The sequence below is a fragment of the Henckelia pumila genome, chromosome 1, assembly GCF_033568475.1.
Source record: "Henckelia pumila isolate YLH828 chromosome 1, ASM3356847v2, whole genome shotgun sequence".
NCBI classification, from domain to species: Eukaryota; Viridiplantae; Streptophyta; class Magnoliopsida; order Lamiales; family Gesneriaceae; genus Henckelia; species Henckelia pumila.
In genome coordinates this window covers 76,575,943-76,600,666 of record NC_133120.1, presented here as the reverse complement: position 1 = coordinate 76,600,666, position 24,724 = coordinate 76,575,943, and the positions used below count along the sequence as shown (strand labels likewise).

The window sequence follows — 24,724 nt, the reverse complement described above, 5'->3', positions numbered from 1 at the left end:
ACTTCTAAAAAGCATTCTTGAATTTTTTTTTTCACAATTTTTTCTGATAAAAAAATCGAAATAACTAAAAAGTACCTAAATAAAGGGTAACTCCTACATAATCATCATGTTTACATATATGGTAGTTGTCTGCTACATGCATTGATCGTGCACCATATAGGCATAAGAAAAATTGCAATTTAGTCCTATATGTTTGTCACTTTGCGATTTTGGTCCTCTATGTTTTCACATTTCAGTTTTAGTCCTGCATGTTCTGATTTTTTGGCAATTTCGGTCATTTTTATTAAAAAATGCTTACGTGGCACCGTACACGTCAGCTCCATATCAGCACTGAATTGGTGCGACGTCAGCGGCACATCGAAAAAAGGACTAAAATTGCCAAAAAAATAAAGATAACGGACTAAAACTAAAATCTGAAAATATAAAAGACTGAAATCGCAAAGTGACAAACATAGAGGACCAAAAACAATTTTCCCTATAGGCATATAATGCATATATAAATATGATGAAAAAACTTAAAACGTACAATATCCATGAGGAAAACTTTATTTATATGAAATTTTAAACAAAATTCTATTTAGAAAAAAGAATTGTTTAGATATTATAAGTTTAAAGTTTTGGTGATATGCTGCTAATTTGATTTAGAAAAACCAATAGAAACTAGCCTATATATGAAAAATAGCATATATATAGAAAACAGACATTTATAAACAGTATTTTAAAAGGCGGCGTCTAGGTTTAGGCTCTAGGCGGTTGTCCACCGCCTAGATTTTTAGACAATTGAAGCTTATAAGAGTTATTACATTAATTGGTTGTCTAGGCCGCCTAATTCCTGCCTAGACGCCTCAAAATCCGCCTAAGCGACCACATAGATTAACACATAATATTTTATATTTTTTTAATTTAATTTTTTTAAAAAATATTATTTGACATATTTGTCTATCAATTTTTATCGGATGAAAACGAGAAATATGTCATGTATTCCGAATTGAACTCGATATAGATGAATTATTGAAGAAATATTAAAATGAACAAGAATAATCAGATATTTAGACTTGAAAAAATACTACTTAGGCAGGTGAATTAGATAAAGAGGGATCATTGGACAATTATTAAGATGAATCGCGCACTAGAATAATTAGATATTTAGGCTAAAAAAAACCACCTAAGCCCCCACCTAGGAGGCAACCCAAGCGCGCTAGGCGGTGGGTGACCGTCCACCTACCGTTTTTTAGAACATTACTTATAAATATCGAGAAAATTAACAAAACTGTAGTATGAAGGAATTTAAGGCAGAACCGACAGTCAATTTGGGCCGACCCGAATTGATTGCGGGTTGGGAACACCCCAACCCAACCCAACCGTTCATGGGTTGCGGATTTGGTGGGCCAAACTACCTAAAAATAAAAATAATCAAAAAAATTAAAAAAATATATATGAATTTTTTTAAAAAATAGTACATAAAAATTTATAAATGATATAAATATTTAAAATTTCATTAACAATAAATAAATAATTATAAATAATATATTTTTCAAAATCAATCAATTAAACATAAAAAATGTAAAAAAAAAAAAAAAAAAAATTGTGGATCGGCCCGTCTCGCCTCCAGATGGACCGTCAAAAGCATGACTCAACCCATATTTTTTTTAATGATAGAACGAGTTGGTCCGACAGACCAAACTCTAATTGACAACTCTAAACAGAAACACTAGACATATCCCTAGCTAAGTGTTGAAATCGACAAGCCTTCAAACAAATGGTTTCAATAGTTTAATGAAATCAGTAGTTGACAGATCGCAAAACTTTCAGAAAATCAGCTTATTTATCCAATCTAGCTAGTGTGCTAGTGTTAGAGAATATATCCAATTTATATAGTCGGTTCTGTTACTCTTTATGTTATAAAACAAATTACAAGGTAAAAGCTATGTTCTATTTTTGGTACAGACACATTTATGGGAATTAAAGAACCTTTTGAATTCAAACGTTAGAATACATCAATACATTTGTAAGATCGCTCCTCGAGGACTTACATGCGCCCTCTCTCCAATTATCTTTTGGAATCAATAACTCAATATATATCGAAAATTACACAGCTATTGAAACCTACCAAAAAACACGCGCGCGTTTAAATCCTATCAGATACAGAAGATCATTTGTGCTACTGTTGTGTTTTGTGTTTATCAATAAAAGTATGAGTATTTGTAATATGTGTAGAGAGTGTTTCTCAGAATTAGGAGTCTTGATGTGCTACTGTTACTCACGATCAAAGTTTTGGTAATAAAAGAATGAGAGACATAAGTGATTTATATTTCAAACTTCTAGAATCAAACCTTGTATATATTCCTTATTTCTTTATGCCTATTTTTCATGTTTCACTAAGAAGGTGTTTGGCTGAGCTTATAAGCTCTACAAAATAGCTTATAAATTGTTTTGGAGTTTATAAGCCTTTTTAATTTGTTTGGCAATAATTTGGTCAAACAACTTATAAAAGATCAAAATAAATTGTTTGACAGCTTATAAGCTATTTTTAAAAAAACTGGGTTACCATATTTTTTTAAAAAAGATCTTATTTTATAATTTACTTCTTTTAAATAGCCTTCTATATTTCAATAAATCCCCGTCATGTCCTCCACTTATTAAATATTAAATATTTCTTAAAATAAAATTTTCTAAAAATATCAATTTTTCTAATTAATTAAAATATGAAATATTTTTATTTTTTGTAATATATGTTTAATATTTATGATAAAATTTTTAAACTATTTTTAAATAGCATTCATAGTGTTAGGATCGGTTGAAAGTCTAGAGGGGGGTGAATATACTTTCAAGCAGTTTAGTAAAAAATATTGAACTCGATCGGTTTAATGAATGAGTTCAAGACTTATCTTAGTGTCAGATGCAGTTTGGCAAACAAAATAGGGCGAAAATATGTCAAGCTGCATATTTAAAACACTGAGTGAATATCAGTTTATGTTGTGTGGTAATGGTGAGTAAACTGAAATGACACAAGTAGTTGTTTATGGATGTTCAGAGATTTCAAACACTTCTACGTCACTCCTTCTTCCACCTCGAAAGGATATCACTAGAAGACTTTGATTTATACAAGTAATTTGCACAAATCCAATCCGGTTTAGGACTTAGACACTGCCTAAACAAGAACTCCTAGTACAACACTTCAGTTTCAGTCCTAGACTGATGATACAATAGAATGAATACAACTCGAAATCCTTAGCACAAAAATCGATCCTTCAATGATCAGAATAACACTTGAGCGTTTGTGCTTCGAGTTTCTTGATCAAATCTTGAGCTTTTGATGCTTTGAATACTCTTGTAAAATAGCAGAGTGTTTTCGCGTGAAGTCTTTGTATTGATCGATCAAGATCTCTATTTATACCCTTTGGATTTCTAACGGTCATAAATTCAATTTGAATTCTTCAGATAAGTTCCAAATTATTTTCGTTGGATTTGTCATTATCACCAATGAATTCTGGAGCCGACATTGCCCTTTGCATCGCGGCACTACCATCTGCAGAGTATGTCAGAATACGAAAGAACTTATCCGAAATTGGCAAGGTAGCAGACCGATGTAGATGAACTGGTGCTGTCAGTTTAGTGCGGTCAAATATTCTTCAATCACTAGCTAACATTTTTCAAATGAAGTTATTTTTAAAAAAATAAAATTTAAACTTTCTACATAAAGTCGAGCCAACCATGCACAAGCTAATATTAATATTATATTAGATCAGGAAGAGTAATTTCCTTGCAATTATGTATATGTAGTTGACTCGACTGTCGAAAAATACATTAACAAAGTTTTTCCGTTGCCTCAATTAAGATACAATATTTAAACATATCCAAGCATGAAAAATTGCAGAAAAGTCTCTTCTTATGAATACCTCGATCTGAAAATTACTAAGTGAACAATCCTATATTTTATTGATTAATTTAGAAACAAGTTTGAAGACGTAATTAGAGAATTAAAAATTTATACAAAAACTCTAATGAGACCGTCTCATGCGTAAATTTATGAGACGAAGTTCGACTCATGAAAAAACATTATGTTTTATGTCAAATGTATTACTTTTCATTGCACGTAGATATTGATCGAATCGATCTGCGTCTCACAAAAGACATACAGTTTAATTTAATAAATTTTTTACAATATTTTAATCAATTTATTTTAAAATAACAAAAAAACTCAACATTTTTTAATATACAAATGGATGTGGGCGCAGGTGAAGTGGAACAAAAATCCTTCACTGCTTTGGTCTGCTAACAATTTTTTACCGGTTGCTTCTAGATCATTTCCTTGTCTATCTGCTCAAGTCATAGTTCTCCTCAAATTATTATATAAATTATCAATTTTAACATGTTGATCATGCATGAATGGATATATATGATATATACTACATTTTAAATGGGTAAACACAATACTATATATATGTACTCTCAACACCTTTAGATCTTAATTTTCAAAATTCGAACCCGATATAATACCTTCGTTAAACTAAATATTCGCATAAATTTTAAAAATCAACGATTATTTATTTTTAAAGATTGCAAACAAAATCGGTCAAAATCCCACTCTATCTTACAAGAAAATGAAAATTTATCCAAATTGCATGGGAAAAAGTCAAACATCAGAACTTTGACTTGTATCCATAGTTTAATTCAAGTTTGCAACGCCGTACGTCTTATGCGGTGGGCGCGCATGGAAAATACCCTCATCGATCTGTGTTATTAATTCTTTTGTTCACACCTTTATTCTTATCCTAAATTATTTCACTAGATCTTCACATATATATATATATATTCATTAATTCGTTCAAAATGAAATTTTATACACTTCCAATTTCTTTTCAAAGCCTCCAAATTCGATAATTTAATTTCTTCCAACATACGTCACTATATTTTGCTTCAATAATTTTACAAAATCTCCGAATTCTCGATCAAATAATGAAGGCAAAAGCTGCAGGACAAGTACAAAACAGGTTCTTGCGGATCGTGACGATCCCAATCCGGGCCCTAGGCAAAGCCCGAGACAGGTACGTGAAAAGCATGACGGACTACGCAGACAGGGCTAACTACACCACCAGCACCAAGTTTGTCGGGGTACCGGGGGCTTCGGGCCTACCGAAGAGCTTCAGCGTGAACCCGACAAGGTCAAACGAGAGCGAGGATTTCCGGGAGCTGGTCCGGGTGGCCTCGGCACGGAGCTTGGGCACGAGGGTTGATCTTGACGTGTACATGAAGCAGCAAAGGACGGGGAGCGGGGTTCGGGCCGGAATGCCGCCTAGAAGCAGCAGCGTTGCAATGGGTAGAATAGATGAAGACAAAGCTTGCTCCTCTTTTGGTGAGGAGAATTATAATGTTTTGAATTTGAAGAATGAATTGAAGAAAGCCCCGAGGAGTAAAAGTTACGTTGTTAGGAGGGGACCTGTGGCCTTTTGAAGTAAAAGGGTTTGCAATTGATCCATGCAATTATTAATTGGAAATATCGCATATTTATAAAATAATAATAATTTCTTTTCTATATATAAATATATGGATAAATTTTCAAGTTTTTTTTTAAAAATTTGTTTTCTTGATAATATATAGTTAGATGTAGTTTTATTTTTTCTATTTATATGTTCGGATCCGAGTAGGGATTTTCCTTGTACGTACAATGATAGTTACAATTGTAAATTATGATATTTTTGTCAGGAAAATGTGAATTTTGATGTATTCCTATTCCTAAGTATTTATTTGGCACTCCAGGCTTCATATGTGAAATTGTGTTTATGTTAATAGATTTTAAATATATTTATTAATTATATTGATCCCGCTTGTTGATATATATTATGATTAAATTTTAGTATTTGAAACTCCTCTGTTTTAGTATTCTTGTTCATCGGAAAAACTACTATTTTGATAATTTTCTATGTTAATTTATTAGTGATTTTGGTTATCGGTGTTGTTCTATTTCGACCTTAATCTCGTACCTTAATTTCAATCAATTTTTGGCATTTTTTTAATCCATTTTTATTGGTATATGTGACAAGACAACAATTCAACAAAGCATTTCATGATTTTGAATTCTAAGTTTTATATTTATTTAGTTTTATGAGTTAGAGAAATATGGTTGTTACATTTGAGTGTCGATCGAAATCGAAACTTCATTCAAATTGAAATTTGAAACCTTAGTATCTGATGAGACCGAAGGTGGGCAGCCGGGCGGGACCCCGATTTAATTTAACAGAACACTTCCAAACAAAACAAGCCATGAAAGAAAATGACTAGTTTATTCATAGGAGTTAAATAAAGTATTTTGTTTATGTTGACAGTTTTTCGAAACACTTCAATCACAAAGTTAATTAACGGAATTAAGAGGGATTTAGAGATTGGAAGCATCTAAGTGAAAATTGATGGTGGGTTTATAGGTGAGATTGAGGAAAAATAAAACAATTGACAAAGAATTTCATGAACATATTAAAAATAAAAATGTATGTCGTTAGAGAGGTTGGACAAGAATTGTAGTAGTGGTAAAATATTTGGCTAAAAATATTCTGTCATTCCGTGGAAATAATAAAAATTTGGAGAATATGTAGTTCAAAAAGTAATTTTCTGGGCTTGATTGAGATGATTGCCCAATTTGATCATATAATGCAAGAAAATCCTTGGCTCATTAAAGGAAAAATTCATCATCATTACCTTAGTCATATAATTCAAAATGAGTTGATAAAAAATGTCATTAAAAGTGAAAAATATTGTCATTAATGAAAAGGTTAAGAAAACAAAATATTATTAAGTGATACTCGGTTGTACTCCTGATGTAAGCCACAAGAAACAAAGGATTTTAATATTACGGTGTGCTGATATGTAATGTATTTCTTTAAAAATTGATTAGTACTTTATAGAATTTCTGAATGTTGAAAACACGAGTGGATTGAACATTTTCAATAAATTGTGTGCTGCATTGGAGTTTATTTGACTTGAAATTGATAATATTAGAGGACATGGTTATGATTGTGGCTCCAACATGAAATAAAAAGGTCAGTGTGTTTAGAAAAGATTGCCTGATATAAATCTGAGTGCTCTTTTAAGTTACATGTCATGTGGTAGCTAGTCATTGTCTCAATTTGATGATTTGTGATATGACAAATTTATGTACGTGTTAAAGTAAAAAAAAAAAAAAAAAAAATTGGAGCATGTCAATGCATGCATATTGTGTTATCCAATTCTACAAAAAGTTGGAGTATTCTACTTGATTGTTTGGATAATTTGACACTCAAGACATTGAGCACCACTAAGTGGGATAATCATATCAAAGTGCCAAAGTCATTAAATCATAAGTTGAAAAAATCAGATAAGTTTTACTTAATGTAGCAGATTCATCATAGTATGGAAGATTATCTAGGGATGCTAGATTGTTAGCAACACACAAACTTAGTAGCTTTGCATTTTTGTTAAGATTGGTATAATTTGGCATGATATTCTCTAACACATAAACTCGGTTAGTATATCCTTACAATATGAAAAGATGTATATTGATGTTGCAGTGAAACAACTGAAAGGAATTGTTTATTTAATTTTTTTTTTGAAAATTACAGGGAAGGAGGATTTGCATCAGCCATAAATAAAAAATTGATTCCAATATAGAGTTGAACCTATATTCCATGAGTGGCGACAAAATTCTAAAAAGAGACAATTTGATGAGATTGCTAATACTGAAAGAGAACAAACATATGAAGAATGCTTTGGGACTGATTATTTTCTTCTCGTGGTACGTAGATACTGCTCTTTGGAGTTGAGGATTCTTGTTGAATGGAAGACATATATTATTTAAAGGCATTAATGGATGAAGATTATTTGAGAAATTATTGTGTGAATCTTGAAGTTGGTTTTAAAAAATATTATGTGTCCGATATTGATACTCATAATCTGCATTTAAAAGTACAAATGTTGCCAGATATGCTACCTCTGGAAGCTTATGACACAAATAAATCTTGGACAACCATTAAAATTTTGGAGTTTGCGTTGAAAATGGATATTTTTCCTACGATCGTGGCTGCATATCAAATTTTATTGACTATTTCTGTTAAGCATTAACCAAGAGAAGATTTTTGAATTTAAAATTATTAAAATCTTATTTAAGAACCACAATTAGTCAAGAGAGAATGGATAGTTTGGCGATCCTCTGCATCGAAAAACACATATTAGAGGATATCTCATGTGACGACATAGTTGATGATTTTACTTCAAAATACTCAAGAAGAATGTGTTTTAAATCATAATAATAAATTATTTTGATAAAATGTAAATATTTTTATGATATATAGTTTCTTGATTTAATATTTTGGTTTATTTTTATTATGTTATTCATTTTTTAAAAATATATACTTGAATTTTTTGAATCAATACAAAAAGGCCCAAATTTAAGTTTCGCCCAGGGCCTCATTTTTCTTAGGACCACCCTAAATACGTTATCGGTTTATTTGCAACCATAGTCCCATAGAAGAATTGCAGTCGAAGATTTAGGCATTGTTCGGTAGGGGAGATAAGCCATGCATAGATCAATTATACGTTTTCATCCGATGTTTGTCTGGATTTTAAGCTTCGAGATTCCAATCTTGACCAAATAAAACTACTATTTAATTTTAATATGAAAATTAGTCAATGGAAAATTAGAAAATAAAGATTGACACTGGTGGATGTGATGCAACACAGTAAGAAAAATTATTTGTGTTTTACCAAATTACCCTTTACCCTTTTATTTAAAAAACACCAATCCATTTCTTACAATTTGCTATGTGGACCTATGTGAGAAATTAGGCGGGATGCACATGGAGAGAAAAAGATGCGGGTAAAAAATATAGGAGAATTTTGAAGCTATTAATGTCATAATAAAATCAAGATTTCAGTGGTATGCTTACAAAATTAAATTCCATAAAAAATATAATTTTATAAAATATAATTTTAAGAGCATAAAAAATTAAATTCCATAAAAAGTATAATTTTAAGAGCATACAAAATGAAATTCCATAAAAAAATATAAATTTATGGATGTTTGCTTTAGAGATCGTCTTATTTCTTCAATTATCGTGATCTTTGAATAAGAAAGGGGTGGTTGATTTCTAGGGAAGATAGGGTAGGTTTATTTTTTTAAAAGATGGAAGAGAGATTCAGATTTACGAGGGTGGAAGAGGAAACAAGAAAAATTGAGAATATAAAGGTAATTTGGTCATTTGATTAAAAACAAATCAAATCTTTATTATTATAATATAAACCAAACAACATAATTATTATATCTGAAATATTAATCAGCTATACCAAACACCATATTTGTTGTCAAATTGTATTTTTTGGGTGCGTTTAGTTCGTGTAATTGGATAACAGATGAATTGATAATTTGGTGGATCATTGGTGGATAATTTAATATTAATTTAATAATGTGTTGTTTGGTGTAAATGATTAATTTAGAAATGATAATATATTTCTTGTTTGGTGAACTTGATAAAAATATGGATTGGCATAACAAAATCACCAATTACGAAAAATTCCCCTACTACCTTTGCACGATTCATATACAGTTTCAGCTCCTATCTCATTTAATTTGCAATGCGTAAGTAGTTATTGTGCCTAATCCCATTTCCCAGCATCTCGTTCATCACAGACCATGGGATGTCAGTGAAGCTTCGATCTGAGGCGTCTCGGACGATCCTTCAAGGGTAAGTATAAAACTAACTTTTTATCATTGGATCTTATTTCGTATGCGAATTTGATGCGTATTTCACCCTTTTTTATTCCATAATGTTCTTAAAAAATGGGAATATATGGAAATCCCTGTACAAAGATTTTGAAGGTAAATAATCAATTACATTTGATATTATTTTCAATTACTGTGAATTTAGTAGCCAAAAATTCTTCTGGAGTAGGATTTGTTGATTTTCAATCGCGTAGCTAGAGAAAACACAAGCCCTTATCCTCAATAAATGACTTTGGTGGTACGTATCCCACCACATGGAATAAAATTCACTTTTTCATTCACCAAACGATAATTCATTTGTGTAAATGGGTATATATATGTAGATATGCATGGAGCCAACACTTTTAACAATGTGAAGACGGTGATAGCAATAGATTCAAAAAGTATTTTTTTGTGTCACAAATGTGTTTTTACATCTACGTTGATTTCATATTTTACAATAATGCAGGTATTAAATTTTCGCCTACTCAAATTGGATTAGTGTTTACACTCTGCGAAACGGTTATCTGAAATGGTGATGTACTGAATAAAGTTGAATATATTTTGTTTGAAAATTTTATTGTGTATGTTTCCTAATTTAGCCATTTTACTCGTGTGACAGGGCAAGTCATATGTAGTTTTCAAAGGGAAAAACCATGGAATTTATAGTACATGGGAGGAAACATATTTGCAAGTTACCTGTTTCAAGCGCGCAGTGCACTAGTATTATCCTACCAGAGAGGAAGCATCCAAGGCTTATACTAATTACATGGACAAGAGCCACTCAACCCAAGCTCGTTCTATCCCTAAAGATGAGGCATTGAGTTCAACGCCAACTTTTGGTTCAAGTAATCCCATTGAGCTCTTAACTTGAGCCAACTTATTGAAGCTCAGTTACAGTTGGCGAATGAGCAATGCCAACTTGAGTTGAGGGTTGCAGAGGTATATGAGGCTATCAAAAAAAAGTTGCGGTCGTTTACTTTGAGCGACGAGGCTAAGTAGATTTCTGTGGATTGCTTTCAAGTTGTTTGGGGCTGGGGATGATTTGTATTGCATGATATGATTTGTAATAGTTTGGACTTGTAATTTTCATGTATTTCCAGTTACCATCCTTGTACGAACATGACATTTCAGCAAACTATGTACAAACTGTACTGCTACTAGGTTAAAACTCTTGTATTTTGTATGTCCAAGAGGAAGGATGTACCATTTGATTCTCCAAGAAGAAGGAATGAACCATACGGATTTTATGATAACTTTAATTCAAAAATAAAATTAATATAATTTATGATTTGTGAAGGTTTACAAAAGTCCTCTATCCTCATATTTTTACGTGATGAGAAATGCACAAGTTTACAAATGTCCTCTATCCTCAATTTTACCAACAACAAAGCACTATGCTCATGATTAGTTTAACTCCACAAAGTCACATAATCACTCCATATTTGTTTAATTCCAGTAACTCACATAAGCACATCACAACCTTCAATTAGTAATGAGCCATGGGCGATGATACTTCCTTTTGTCTGCAATACACTGTGGAAATGATCACACTTCCTTGGGAAATCCTACATATTCAATGACCGAAGTGATGCACAACCACTCCAGATTTGTTTTGATTGCTGCAAAATATATTTCATGGCACTCGTCATCATTGAATATGGATCAATGAAGTTTGGTGGTTGAGAGGTCGTTTAATACATTCCAATGTCTTCCCCTCTATATGTAACAAGAGTTTGCAGCATTGAGTGTACAGAAAGTCACTCAATTCTCGAATACTCAAGCTTCAAGTGAAATTCATACACTGGTAAACATCGTGCAATGTCTGCTGGAATTATATCTTTATCATCGAATTCCATACCAACCAACAATATAAAGAAGGATGAACCAATTGAAATAATTCTCTTGTCAAACAATTCAGAAGATGCGGAAGAGGTAGAAGATGATGAAGACTTCGAAATTGATAAAGATGTGGAAGTGGTGATGCTTTCTTCAGATGACGGAGATGAACTTGCTAGTGACTCTAATGTTGGAAGTGAATCAACAGACGAGTCCAGCAATACTTCTTCCGAACCATCGTTTCTCGATGTTGACAGTGCTAGTGCAGAAGATAAATGTCAAGGCTCCTCAAATGATGCTACCAGCAATGATATTTCCCTTGTGTTTGTTGAAGACAATAACTCTGATTCACTGTGGCTAGGAAACTCCAACTCAACGTCCTTGAATTACTGAAGTGAGAGGGGAATCAACTTTTTTGCGTATGCAAAGTCTTTGTTTTGTGTTTGTACCTCATATTTTGCAAACCATTTTCGGCAAGGTTTTGTTAGATCAATTTCTGTGTTGTTAGAAGTGTTATGTGCAGCACATGGATAACTCTAGTGTCTAACCAAGTGATAGGTTCAACATGAAGCATAAATTTGTGTACGTACTGTGATGCCATAATATATGTTTTGGAATGTATAACCGTACCCTATCATGCCTGTGAAATCATGTTTATATTGGTAGGAAATGGCTTGAAAATGACGTCCTCACACATATGTGTCTCCTTATGTGTCTACTTATGAATTTTGTTCATTTAAACATACTCCAATGTTTGTGATTAGTGATCCTTGCTCATCAAGTGACTCAAAACTATGGGTGCTTTACAACCCAAGCTGAAGTTAGTCCAAATATTATGCAAGGATGAACTCATGTAACTCGAGAGTCAAATAGGATCAGCTTCAAACCAAGATATACTCACTGCACATTTTCTTGCTTCTTATAAACTGAATCAGTGAAGCACCAAATACTTGACCAAAATATTGCCAAACAAAATTTCTAGCAACCACATTTCCAAATCATTCCAATATATCGAGCACAAAACTCCAACAAATATTTTCGGCAAGTACACCATGTCATGATGTGCGAAAGCAATAGATAGGACAAAAATGACATAAAAATGCACAAAACAATACATGTTAAATAGCAAACCAATGTGATGTAAACTGAAGCTCTGAACAAACTTGTTTCAGTTATACAAATCCACTCGTTTGTCACCGTTTCACCACGAATGAAATTCGATTGTACAAAAGTTAAATGGTACTATTTAATATAAAGTTTGATGCCAACATAAAAACAAGCTTAACAAAATATAGGGACTCCAAGGGAGTATTTAGCCAAAACCCTTTGCATTTGTGTCACCGTCTCTTCAAAATGCACTTTGAAGTCCTTATCAACCGCTACAGCTAACTTCAATGCAAACCAACCAAATGCAATACTTCAAAAACCAAAAAATGGTCCTTCCTTTAACAATCGTCTCATTAAGCTCAATCTTTCGGGATGCTTGTACCACAAGAACAATGATAACTTTGCGTGGTTGCCCACCAGTAACTTAGTAACAGTGACTTTCTCATCTTCGGTCAACTCAGGAATTGTTTCCATCGCCGCAACTACACTGTCTTGCATCACATTCATATTTTCCTCATCTGTTTGTTTCTCTGTTTTCAATTTTTTGATGAGGTTTTTCATTCTATCCTTGGTCATGTGTGCAAAAGTAGTTATGGATTCTACAATCGCATCATCATCATTGTTTTGCTTACGTTTCTTACCCTTCTTTTTGGCACCAGTAGAATTTGGTATGGACGAGGGTGTCACGGATATATTTATCGACTCAGAAGCTCCCTCATCAATATAAAATAGTTCATCCAAGTTCATCATTGTATGAATTGGAACATTGGGTTTCATCGCAAGGACTTCTTGAATTGTAGAGACAAAGTGATCACGTTTATTGCCGTGTGCCCGATCATTACCAAATATTTCTGCCCAGTCGTGGTAGTAAGTCCAACTCTTGTGTCTAAGTGTACGTACATTGTGGTTTGCCTACGTATGTATTAAAAAAATGTAGGTGAATGGCTATTTGTTACAAGAAACTCAGTAAATTTAAAATGAATACCTTAATAAGGGCTTCCCATACGTCGGTTGATGCTTCAATTGTCTTCTCGGTATCATTCCATCCGACTCTACTTTATTCAATATTCCCCCAGTGCACCATACAGTTTCTTCCACACATGAACTTTAGAGTGAATATGGGGATTTCCACGTAAATTTGCTTCAGGGAATGCTGCTTTCAAACGATTTTCCAAAAATCCCAAGTACAACGGTCGAAATCCGTTACCGCTCTTCTAACCTTCACTGGAAGCCTCTTTTAGTGCTTGTATGAGAACATCTTCTTCACGTTCACTCCAAGTGCGTCTTGTCTTATCAATCTTCCTGCTCTTTCCTACACTGCTCTGAACCGATGATCCACTTTCCCTGATGCTGCACTTTAGCGTTTTTGTGGTCCTATTATCAAATGAAATACAATCTATATGTGAATTCACAAACAATAAAGTTTTGTACTCAGAAATACATTTATATCCATAAAAAGTCAATAAACACTAACAAATCCAACATAATGTTTCAACCACAAAATACCACACGTTGCAATTACATTGAAAAATGTCAGAAATTAAAAATACCACATTATGCAATCACTACATTCACTCAAACATTACTACAAAGTATAATACAACTTGAGTTTTTAATGGAAATAATTCTACATTGACATTGCAAGGTTCTCCCTCCATATATCCCAAACATCAGAGGATTCAAAGTTGTTGATGAAATCATCATTTAACTCATGGTCTGGACTAACAACCTCGTCGTTTAATTCCTCAATGGGAACATCGGGAATTTCAGTTCTAATGAAGTTAGGAAACAACAAACAAACCAAGATGATTTTGTTTTGTGTTTTCAACGGGTAGAAAGAAGGACTCGATAGTATGGCCCATCGTTTTTTCAACAAATCGAAGGCTCTTTCGATTACAATTCGAGCTTATGAATGTCTCCAGTTGAATAACTCCTTATAATTTTGTGGACCAATTGCACGATTCCCCCAAGCATCTCGTACTCGTCTGTAAGGAGTCAAAAATCCCTCGACGTTCGCATATCCATTGTCATATAGATAATAGCAACCTAAAAATATAGGATAAAAAATTTAGTTTCAAAGAAGAAATACACTACTGAACATATTTTCAGATCCAACAAATAAGTTTTAAACGTACAGTAAAGCATTTAAAACTCTATAAAAATATGAGAATATGTGAATGAACTTTAGGAACTTTAATACATCGTCACCAGTCAAGGCATCATGTAGAACTCTCGAATCTGCTGCAGAGCCCTCCCACCCCATAAATGCATATATAAAATTCATGTCACGGTCGCAAACCCCAAGAACATTGACTGAAATTGTACCTTTTCTTGTTCTATATCGTGTCTTTTCCGTGGACGGTACATTTACACTGATATATGTTCCGTACAAAGCACCAAGACATCCCTGTACAAACACAGTCTCAATGAACCAATTAAACCGGATGAATGTATATTTTGTACAAGACAGGAAAACAACAACTCAAGTTACCTTGAACCATTTCCAATTATCATTACTGCAAGTGTCATCAACAGGCGACGGTTTAACCAGTACTAATGGATGTAACATGAGTATTGATTGGAGAACTTCATGGAAATGGGTGCTGATGGTATGTCCAATATGTATATAATCATGGCCAACCACTCAGTCTTTCTTGTGATGGGCCAGTATAAACAGAAACATATCGACTTTTTCTTCAATACACACATATCTCCCCTCTACTATCCCTCCAACATGAGTTACCAAGTAACACAATCGTGCAAATGCATTCCTATTCATCCTTAAGTTCACTACACACTGCACATCTCCTATGTTAATAATCATCTGCAAATGGTTCATTTGCACATTTATTTTGCTGGTCATGTTGTACGATCCTGATGTTATATGTTTTTCACGGAGTCGTTTGACATGCCATTTTTGTAGATACCGTCTCACAAGTAACAATATCAACATTGACTGACACATAATTTGGTGAAGCATCACCAAAAGTACAACATGCCTACGCTTAATGGTCATCTTCTAAGATACTTCACACAAAATTACAAGTAAAAAATGTTAACAACATTAATGGACACAATATGTAATCTGGTTACGCAACAGATTTTAAGTTTTAACATGTTGTTTCAAAAAAATTGTATGAATTGGTTATCACACCTAACAAGTATTGTTTTAGATCATCACCATATGGTTGAAGCCACGCTCATTCCTTCCCAAATTAAAATCACATCTCAAAATCGTTAACCAAACACAGACTCCATGTAATGCCCCGATTTTATTATAATTGAGTTTAATCGAGATAATCAGAGTTTTCATTAATTAAGGATCCTTTTAATATCTCGCAGGGGTTAGTTTGCAACTTTGAGAAATAAAGGACTGAAATGCAAAAGTGGGGTTTTTATATATTATCCTAAGGCAACTTGCCTCCCCAATCACATCACATCATTTCTCTCCTTCCTTCCCTCTCCATTCGTACGTACTGAAGCAGGAAGCCATGGGAATCGATTTCTCAAGCTCTTCCTTTCCCCGATTTGCTCGATCCGACCATTAGATTTTATTCCGAATTAAGATTCACGATCACCGCGATGAGGGCTTCGTTTAGACGTAAGTTTTGCTTCGATCTCTTGAACTTCGATTTTGTTGAGTTGTCAAAATTTGATAATATTGGAGTATGTCGTTCTTGAGCTAGTATAGATCGTGTATTCGAAGTCGGTTTAGAAAAAGAACGAAGTTTGGATTTTATATGAATTTTTGGAGTTATTTTCGAAAATGGTGATTTTGATTGAGGTTGGATTTGAGTTGTTTTGATGGATTGTAGTGATGATTGAGTTGTTATGATTGTTGTTGATGATTTGAGTTTTTTCGGATAGTCGATTTATAGCCGTTATGTCGTCGAAATCGAGTTTGAGTTATCGGTTTGGTTCGGTTTGATTTGTATATCGAATTTGATCGAATTTGAACTCCGAGTTGATATCGAATCCGTGTCTCGATGTTTTGACAGTTGATTAGAGATTGGAATTGGAAGACTTGGAGATCGGTTACCAATCGAAGAGTTGGAAGACGGTATAGATTGTTTGATTTATCGACTTTGAGTTTCGAATTGTTTAGAGTTTGAATCGAGTTGTCTCTTGTTTGACAGGATTGATTGAAGCTTCGAGAAAAAGGTAAAAGTCGACATTGAAATGAATGGAAACGAATACTCGAGATCGACTTATTCTCGAGTTCCCAAAAATCACATACCGCTTGCTTATTTGCTTGCGTGAACTTAATTTAGTTATTGATGCACTTGCATTCATATTGAGCCGACTTTCTATTCGTTTTGAAATGAGACGTTTTAGAGAGCTATATTGAAGTGGCTTTGGATTTCGAGTTTTTCCAATTGCCAGAATACTTCTTATAGTTGCTCTGAAGTCTAGGGGTTGAGTTGAACGACATTCACCCCGAATGGGTGTGTCGGTGAGTTGTTGTGAAGACTTGGCCCGGGATCCCAACCGAATACTGATTGACATTTCGATTATCTGATTTGATAATCCCGAGTTTTGAAGTCATGCATTTATTCATTTTCATTTTGATTTGTTACTGATTATTACATTTCGATCTGAGGTGTTTACTTGATATTGCATGTCTGTCTCTTTTACTTAGAAATTATATTTCTAACCGGTTTATCCGGCTGTTGTCTTTGTTTATATGTGTACTTGGCAACAGGAGGATCAGGAGCTGGACCAAGTCGTTTGGGTTAGCTCGGGGTGTGACGATAGACGTGAGACACCGTGTTATAGGGTCGAGTCGAATGATCTATTTTGAGTTTTGTTGAGTCGTTTGAACTCTTTCTTAGAACTCGACATGTTGTAATTTGGAAGAACTTAGTCTATTGCATGATCTACTCTCCTTTTGTATTTTGAATATCTTATGATTGTTGAATAATTAGTTGGATCATGTCGGAACCTTTTCGGGTGTTATTTTACACTTTTGAGGTCTTTTTGGAAGAGAATTCAGCAGGCTATGCGCGCCCGCTCATCCGGGAGGCGCGCCCGCGCGCCCTGCACCTCCCCGGGCAGGACGCCATGCGCGCCCGTGCGCCCAGGGCAAGGGGGCTATACGCGCCCGCGCCTGGAGAGGCGCATCCGCGTGTCCCATTTTTAAAAAAAAAAAAAAATTGATTCGATTTTATATTGGCTCTCGTGTTCGATTTTGTTTAATTATTCGTTATTAGAGGATTAGAAACGGGGTCTCACACTCCACATGAAACGGTGCCGAGCACTTTGCACTGAAGGAAAAATATTAACATATGTCTTAATTACTGTGGTATATATGTTCATATATAATGTACTCTAAAGAATAATTGAGGACCAACGATGGCTTTTGTGGTCAACCAATAACAGAGATGTATTACAGTGGATTTTTACAGATATGGCATTGGCGGCAAATGGGCGAAAACCACGAACACTGACATAAGGTTCGATACTACACAAAAAGTTTGGTATCGTTATGAATTCCACTCGTTTGTTCTCCATTAGAAGTTTTGTGAATTTCAACTACTTTCCTCACACCTGAAATTAAATGTCGTGACCAATAACATCTACAAGCTTACCTGATTAATGCTGCTTCCTGAAAATGCCTCTGCAAAGACGTAAAGAAAAGAATACGTCAGAAATCAACTGATGGCAACCAAAGAGCCTGGATATAATCGTCAATGATAATGGTGCACCGGAGTTACCTGCAAATCGGAGGAGTTTATCGTAGAAAGAAGAAAACCCAAATCATAAGCTTCAATTTCATCGCGGCATAGAAATCATAAAAATCTGAGGGGTATTCTTGAAACTGATAGGAGTATAAGAAGGATAAATAATATATGGCTCTCAGTTGAGTTTATTTAATACACATTAATACACCTTTATCTCATGTAGGATATATTAGGCACAATTATCAAACATGCAACCAAACCATGAATTATCCTATTTTAAAATTCACTAACCTTGCTAATAATACCTACCAAACACACCCTTTATATACAAACAATTCTACATTATCTCTATATATTTTATCCACTTTTATCACATCATACCTACCAAGCGGTACCTTAATAGTAGAGTTTCGTTTGGACAAATACTTATAAAAAACTTTATGAAAAAATGTTGATAGCAAAAATAATGTTGAAAATGTTATAAAAAGAAAACTAAAGACTAACCAAAATATAATTCAAAGATAAATAAATATTAATATATCAACGTACAATTTTGTTATGCTGCCTACTTACGGTGCTCATCCAATGTGCTCATCATTGAGTGACACCTAATTGGTGAGCACAGAAGTACGGGTAGACATCATAACAAAACTCTATCAAAATGATTACATAGTTGACCTATTTATAACTACAATAAATTCTTAGATATAGTAATTATGATATTACAAGGTATTGATATGATTACGATTCTATGTCAAACTCCCAAAGATTTGATATCATTTTCTAAGATCACACAATTTTTTTATTATCTTAATATCCATAATATTGCAACATAATCTTGATAATAGTTTTTAAGAGGATGTTTGACAGAGATTAAAAGTTGTTTGACAGCTTATAAGCTGTTTTTTAAAAAATAAGGTCATCCCTATTTTTTTTTATAAAAGATCTTATTTTAATATTTTACTTCTTCATATTATCCTTATATATTTTATTAAATTCCAAAAATGTCCTCTGCCAATTTTTTAACATAATTTATCATTTTTTAAATTAAAATTAAAAATGGTCTTATTTTTTAATATATGTTTAATATTTATGATAAATTTAAAACTATTTTTTATATATATTACTATTTACGTTAATATCATAATATTATATCATTTTTGGTAATTTTGACAATAAAATGATCATCTAATATCAAACACATTGACATTTTTAAGCTGTTTAAAATAAGTTTATCCAAATGTTTTAACAACTTATTTTTAAAATAAAAATTGTCAGTTTATAAGCTCCTAATCTTTTTTTAACCTCTTGACTAGAATAATTTTATTTTCTATAAATTTTTCAGCAACTATCAATTTTTTGAAATCTTAATCCACGTTGATATTGAATTATTTTTGAGTTGCCAAAAAATCAGAATGTACGAACGTAAAAAAAAATAGAGTTATTAGCACCATACACCCCTGTGAAATATTGAAAATGTATACTTCTCTCATTTGAAATTTTAATAGGCATCTTCAATCCTGACCTTTTAAAAAATTATCACACGCGCCCCTCATGTAACTGAGCAAAGATTTTGATATATTTTTTTGCACCAAATACCCCTGTAAAATATTTAAAATGCATATTTGACCCTTGTGAAAATAATTTTTAAATCTATTCAGCCCATAATACACGATTTTTATTAAAATATAATTATAAAATATTTAGCAAACATTTTTTGTTTTATTAATTTTATTTTTAATTTTAAATTTATTATGATTATATAATTGTTTTCTAAAAAAATATTATTATTTTATCTTGTTATCACTATTTTATTAAACTTTCTTCTTGTTTTCAACTTCTCCATTAATAATGCATTTATAAACGAGATTTAAATACCTAAATGTACCAAAATATTAAATCAAAATGATAAGTGCATGATAAGTACTAAACATTTTTAATTTTATTTAATTTTATTTTTTATTTTAAATTTATAATTTTTATTTAATTTATTTTTAAAAAAATTATTAATTTATATCGTTATCATTATTTTATCAAATCACTTCGTGTTTTCAACTTCTCCATTAAACATGATTCATAAATAAGGATTTACATATCTAATAATATCAAAATATTGAACCAAATGATAAGTTCATGAATGTTATTTTTTCGATTTATAATTATATAAGCATGTTATTTTTTTATTATTTATTACAAATTGTGCAATGCATGTTTTCGAAAAATTTAAATTTTGGTTCAATAATATATAGTCCTAAATCGAAAAGCAATATGTTTGAACTTATCAGTTTAGTTCAATATTTTGGTACTTGAAATTATTTAAATATTTTTTTATGAATGCATGTTTAACAAAAAAGTTGGAAATACGAAGTGAGTTTAATAAAATAATGATAACATGATAAAGTAATAATATTTTTTAGAAAATAATTAATTAATGATAATACATTTAAAATAAAAAAATAAAAATTAATAAAACAAAAAATGTTTGCTAAATATTTATAATTGGGTTTTATTCAAAATTGTGTATTATGAATTGAATAAATTAAAAATTATTTTCACAGGGGTCAAATATGTTTTTTTAATATTTCACAGGGGTATTTGGTGCAAAAAAAAAATATCAAAATATTTGCCCAGTCGCATGAGGGGCGCGTGCGCAACAATCACTCATTTGAAGGGACGAGTCTACTAATTTTTTAAAAGGTCAGAGTTGAAGATATCTATTAAAATTTCACAGGGGAGAAGTGTACATTTTCAATATTTCACAGGGGTGGTTGGTGCAAATAACTCTAAAAAAAATTAATGAATTATAGATGATATCCCCGAATCCTCTTGGTCTGGAATGATAATCAAATGACTGCAAATAACAAATCAATCGTTTCATAATAATTGAATGAACACAAGAACTTTTATGAGATGGTCTTTGACGAAACTCCAATCCGACATGATGTATGAAAAAAAAATACTTTTAACTACATATATTGATCGAATCGACCCGTTTCACGGATATAACCATCTAATACACATGATCATGTAATCCATTTCCTATCTTTTACAAAAGATTTGCTATCACTAGAAGGATGTCCATGAGGTCTTGTGTGGTATGACTCGCCTTCTCAAGTTTCGGAGGCTCCTCCGACCCGAATTCGTCGTCGCACGTGCTAATATCCGTCAATGCAGCCGACCCTTTAGTCTTCAGATCCTCAATAGCCCCTCTCCTTGTGTCTCTTAACAAAGTCGAGCATTCTTTTAATAGGTCGATGGCATCGGTACAACATTCGACGCAAGTATCGGCTTTGGCTTTGGTGCCACCAGCACGTAATGACTTGGCCACCCCTATAGTGACTTGAGTGGCAGCTTGAGCGTGGTCGATCGTGATTTGGCCTAGACCCCGAAGATCGGACCCCGGGGAACGTGGGTCCGATCGCAACGACTTGGTGCATAAACTGGGATTCATTGATTTAGAGCACACATCATCGATCAAGTCGGCATTGCAGTTGATGCATAGCAATGCTAATGAAAGAATGGCCACAAGATGAAATCTGGTCATGGTTCTTGAATGTGATGATGATGAAAATTGTGTGTGTGTATATATATGTTTATCGTGGGATATAAATATATAGATATATTTATCATGTGTGTATATAAATATAATCGTGGGAATTCTTGAATAATGCCGAATTTTAGGAATAAATTAATAATTATGACTATATGAATAAAACATAACAATAAATCTACTCTATATGGTGCACGGAAAAAGAATCTACAATATATGGTGACCTAATAATTAGGACGTTCCGTCATTGATGTGGAAATATAATGGAAAATTAATTAGTAGTAATCTTATATATCCACACTTATGTTTATGCATCTAAATTAGTTTTTCTATGCATAATAACTTTTTTGGTATTAAGGAATTTCTTTGTATAGAGTTTAGATGATATATATATATATATAAAGATTCTAAATTTTTGTGAGAGGGTGTCACGAATTTTTATCCATGAATCAAATCAAACTTACTCAAATTTACAATAAAAAATAATACTTTTGATATAAAAAGTAATGTGACTCATCCGTCTCACAAAAACTTACTTGTGAAACTATATCAAACGAGTTTTTATGAGTTTTTCTTTTTTGAAAATTTTAGATTAAGCGTGACATGGTCATCTTATAAGTATATTGTGATGGCTAGATAGTTGCTCTATACTTCTCACGAGTTTTTTTCTCCTATCAAGACTCAGATGAGCATGTTGCATATGACTTACCTAGTATTGTTTATGTATCCGACTAACGTAATTTGCATAATAATGTGTTAGAATGAGAATTTACTCAGTAAGCACCAAAAGATAACGACTAAAGATCCTCACATTATAAAATAAATAAATAAAATTAATAGTAAAAACAAAAACAACAACAAAATCTTGTAATTTGTGCACATAAATTTTAAAATCTAATTAGTTGTTTCTAAGGGCCAGTTTGGTTATAGAAGCATTTCGCTTTAAAAATTGATTTTTAAAGTTGACTTTTAAAAGTATTTTTCTAAGTAAAAATTTTAGTAATTTTGTGTTTGAATAAATATATTGAAAGCACTTTTTTTTAGTTGATTTATAAAAACATCATTTGAAAAGCTATAAATATGGGCTTTAAAAAAAACACTTATTTTGACTTATAAATAAATGTTTTTAAAAGCACTGCAGATCTATCCAAACACATTTGGAACAATAAAAGTACTTTTTTTTTAAATTTTTTTAAAAAAACTACTTTTTCTCTTCTAGCTTCTTAATCCAAACGCACTAAAACTCCTAAAAATTATTATGATTAAAATTAAAAATTATCCATCTTTTATTACAAATTCAAAAGTAATGATAAATGTAGATAAATACTTAGATAAATTTAATAATTTGAGAAAATTATGATAATGGCTATAAAATTCACCAGTAAATTTTAAATTATTAAAATAGATTTTTATAATAATTTTTAATAAATAAAACCATAAAAATTCTTGTGAGATGATCGGATTAATTTTGTGAGACGAATCTCCTATTCACTCGACAATAAAAAAAAATTACTTTTCATTTTATATATGGATCGGTTCAACTCGTCTCACAAATAAATATCTATGAAATCGTCTCATCGGATACCTAGCCAAAACAAAACGGGGGGAATGGGGAACTTAAGCTTAGTTTGGGAGTTGTGATTTGGAGGGGAAAAAAAAAAAAGAAAAAAACATAGGAAATTTTAAAAAGTGGGTGTGAGAGATTTAAAAGATGGAAAATAAAGGAAATGTTTTAAAGATTCCAAAGAAAATATTCCATTCAAATATGAGAAGAAATTGTTTTATTTATTTATTTAATTTCCACCCAACTTCCAAACTTGGTATTAGGCTATTAACTAAGATGCCAATTAAAGACTTGATATGATTTGTTTGGGTGTCTATTCTATAATTGCATGTAGTTCAAACGGGCCGCCTCGGCCCAGACCAGCCTATTATCTCATTTTGGAAGTGAGCTGGTCAGGCCCAAGCAATAAGGCTAAAGACCAAGCCCACACTTGGAGCAGGCCTCCTCGTAAATGGGCAAGTTCAGACGGGCTAGGTCAGGAATTCCAGAAATATCACCCCGTTAGCGACTTTGTTATATAACGATGATTGGTTATGTTGCCACTGAATAAATAGCTTCAAAATGCTGTTTTTCGTAAAATATGATTAAAAATGAATTTATAAATACGTAAATTTTGTACGTATGCTTGAAATAAAATATGGGATTTTTTTCCCACTTATTTTGATTCTCTAGTGTTAAAATTCAATTATTTTTCTTTTATCAATTTTAGGTTCCGTTTAGACATGTACTTTAAAAAAGTTTTTTGTGTTTTATAAGTGAAAAAAACTTAAAGTGTGTGTTTGGATAAAAGTTTTTTAAAATGTTTATGAAAACTATTTTTTAAAAAGTGTTCTCCAAGTATAGTTTCTAAAGAATACTTGAAAGATATTTTTAGATGTTATGTAATCATGGAAGACAAAGATGAACAATATGACTTTTGAAATGTTAAAATGTTTTTATAGAATAGTTGTTCAAACACATATTTATTCTTAAAAAACAACTTTAAAAACTTTTTTTAAAAAAGTTTTTAATTTATTTTTATAAAAGCGTTTTATAAGTACATGTCCAAACAGAGCTTTAGGTTTTTTTTCCTCAGCGCTAATGTGTTAAAATATGTCTCACATCTGTTGTATAGAGTTCCTGAAAGTTCTTTATATAGACAAGTACAACCCTCCTCCATTGAGCTAGCTTTTGGGTTGAATTAGGTCCAAGTCCAATTTCTTAACATGGTTCAGAGCACAAGCCTGCCGTAAGTGTTGGACTGCCTATATATAGTT

The 24,724-nt window shown here is 32.2% G+C and overlaps 1 protein-coding gene across 1 annotated transcript; it reads right to left on the bottom strand.

Annotated features, from left to right (window-relative positions):
• Positions 1-21,396: 21,396 nt before the first annotated feature.
• LOC140865640 (pectinesterase inhibitor-like) lies at positions 21,397-21,898 on the bottom strand. The gene has a single exon (XM_073270356.1). The coding sequence runs from the start codon at positions 21,896-21,898 to the stop codon at positions 21,401-21,403; it is 498 nt and encodes a 165-aa protein (XP_073126457.1). The 3' UTR covers positions 21,397-21,400.
• Between the last annotated feature and the right edge of the window lie 2,826 nt (positions 21,899-24,724).

Excerpts from the sequence above, each read along its gene's own strand:
- LOC140865640 (XM_073270356.1), bottom strand. The coding sequence starts at position 21,898 with ATGACCAGATTTCATCTTGTGGCCATTCTTTCATTAGCATTGCTATGC.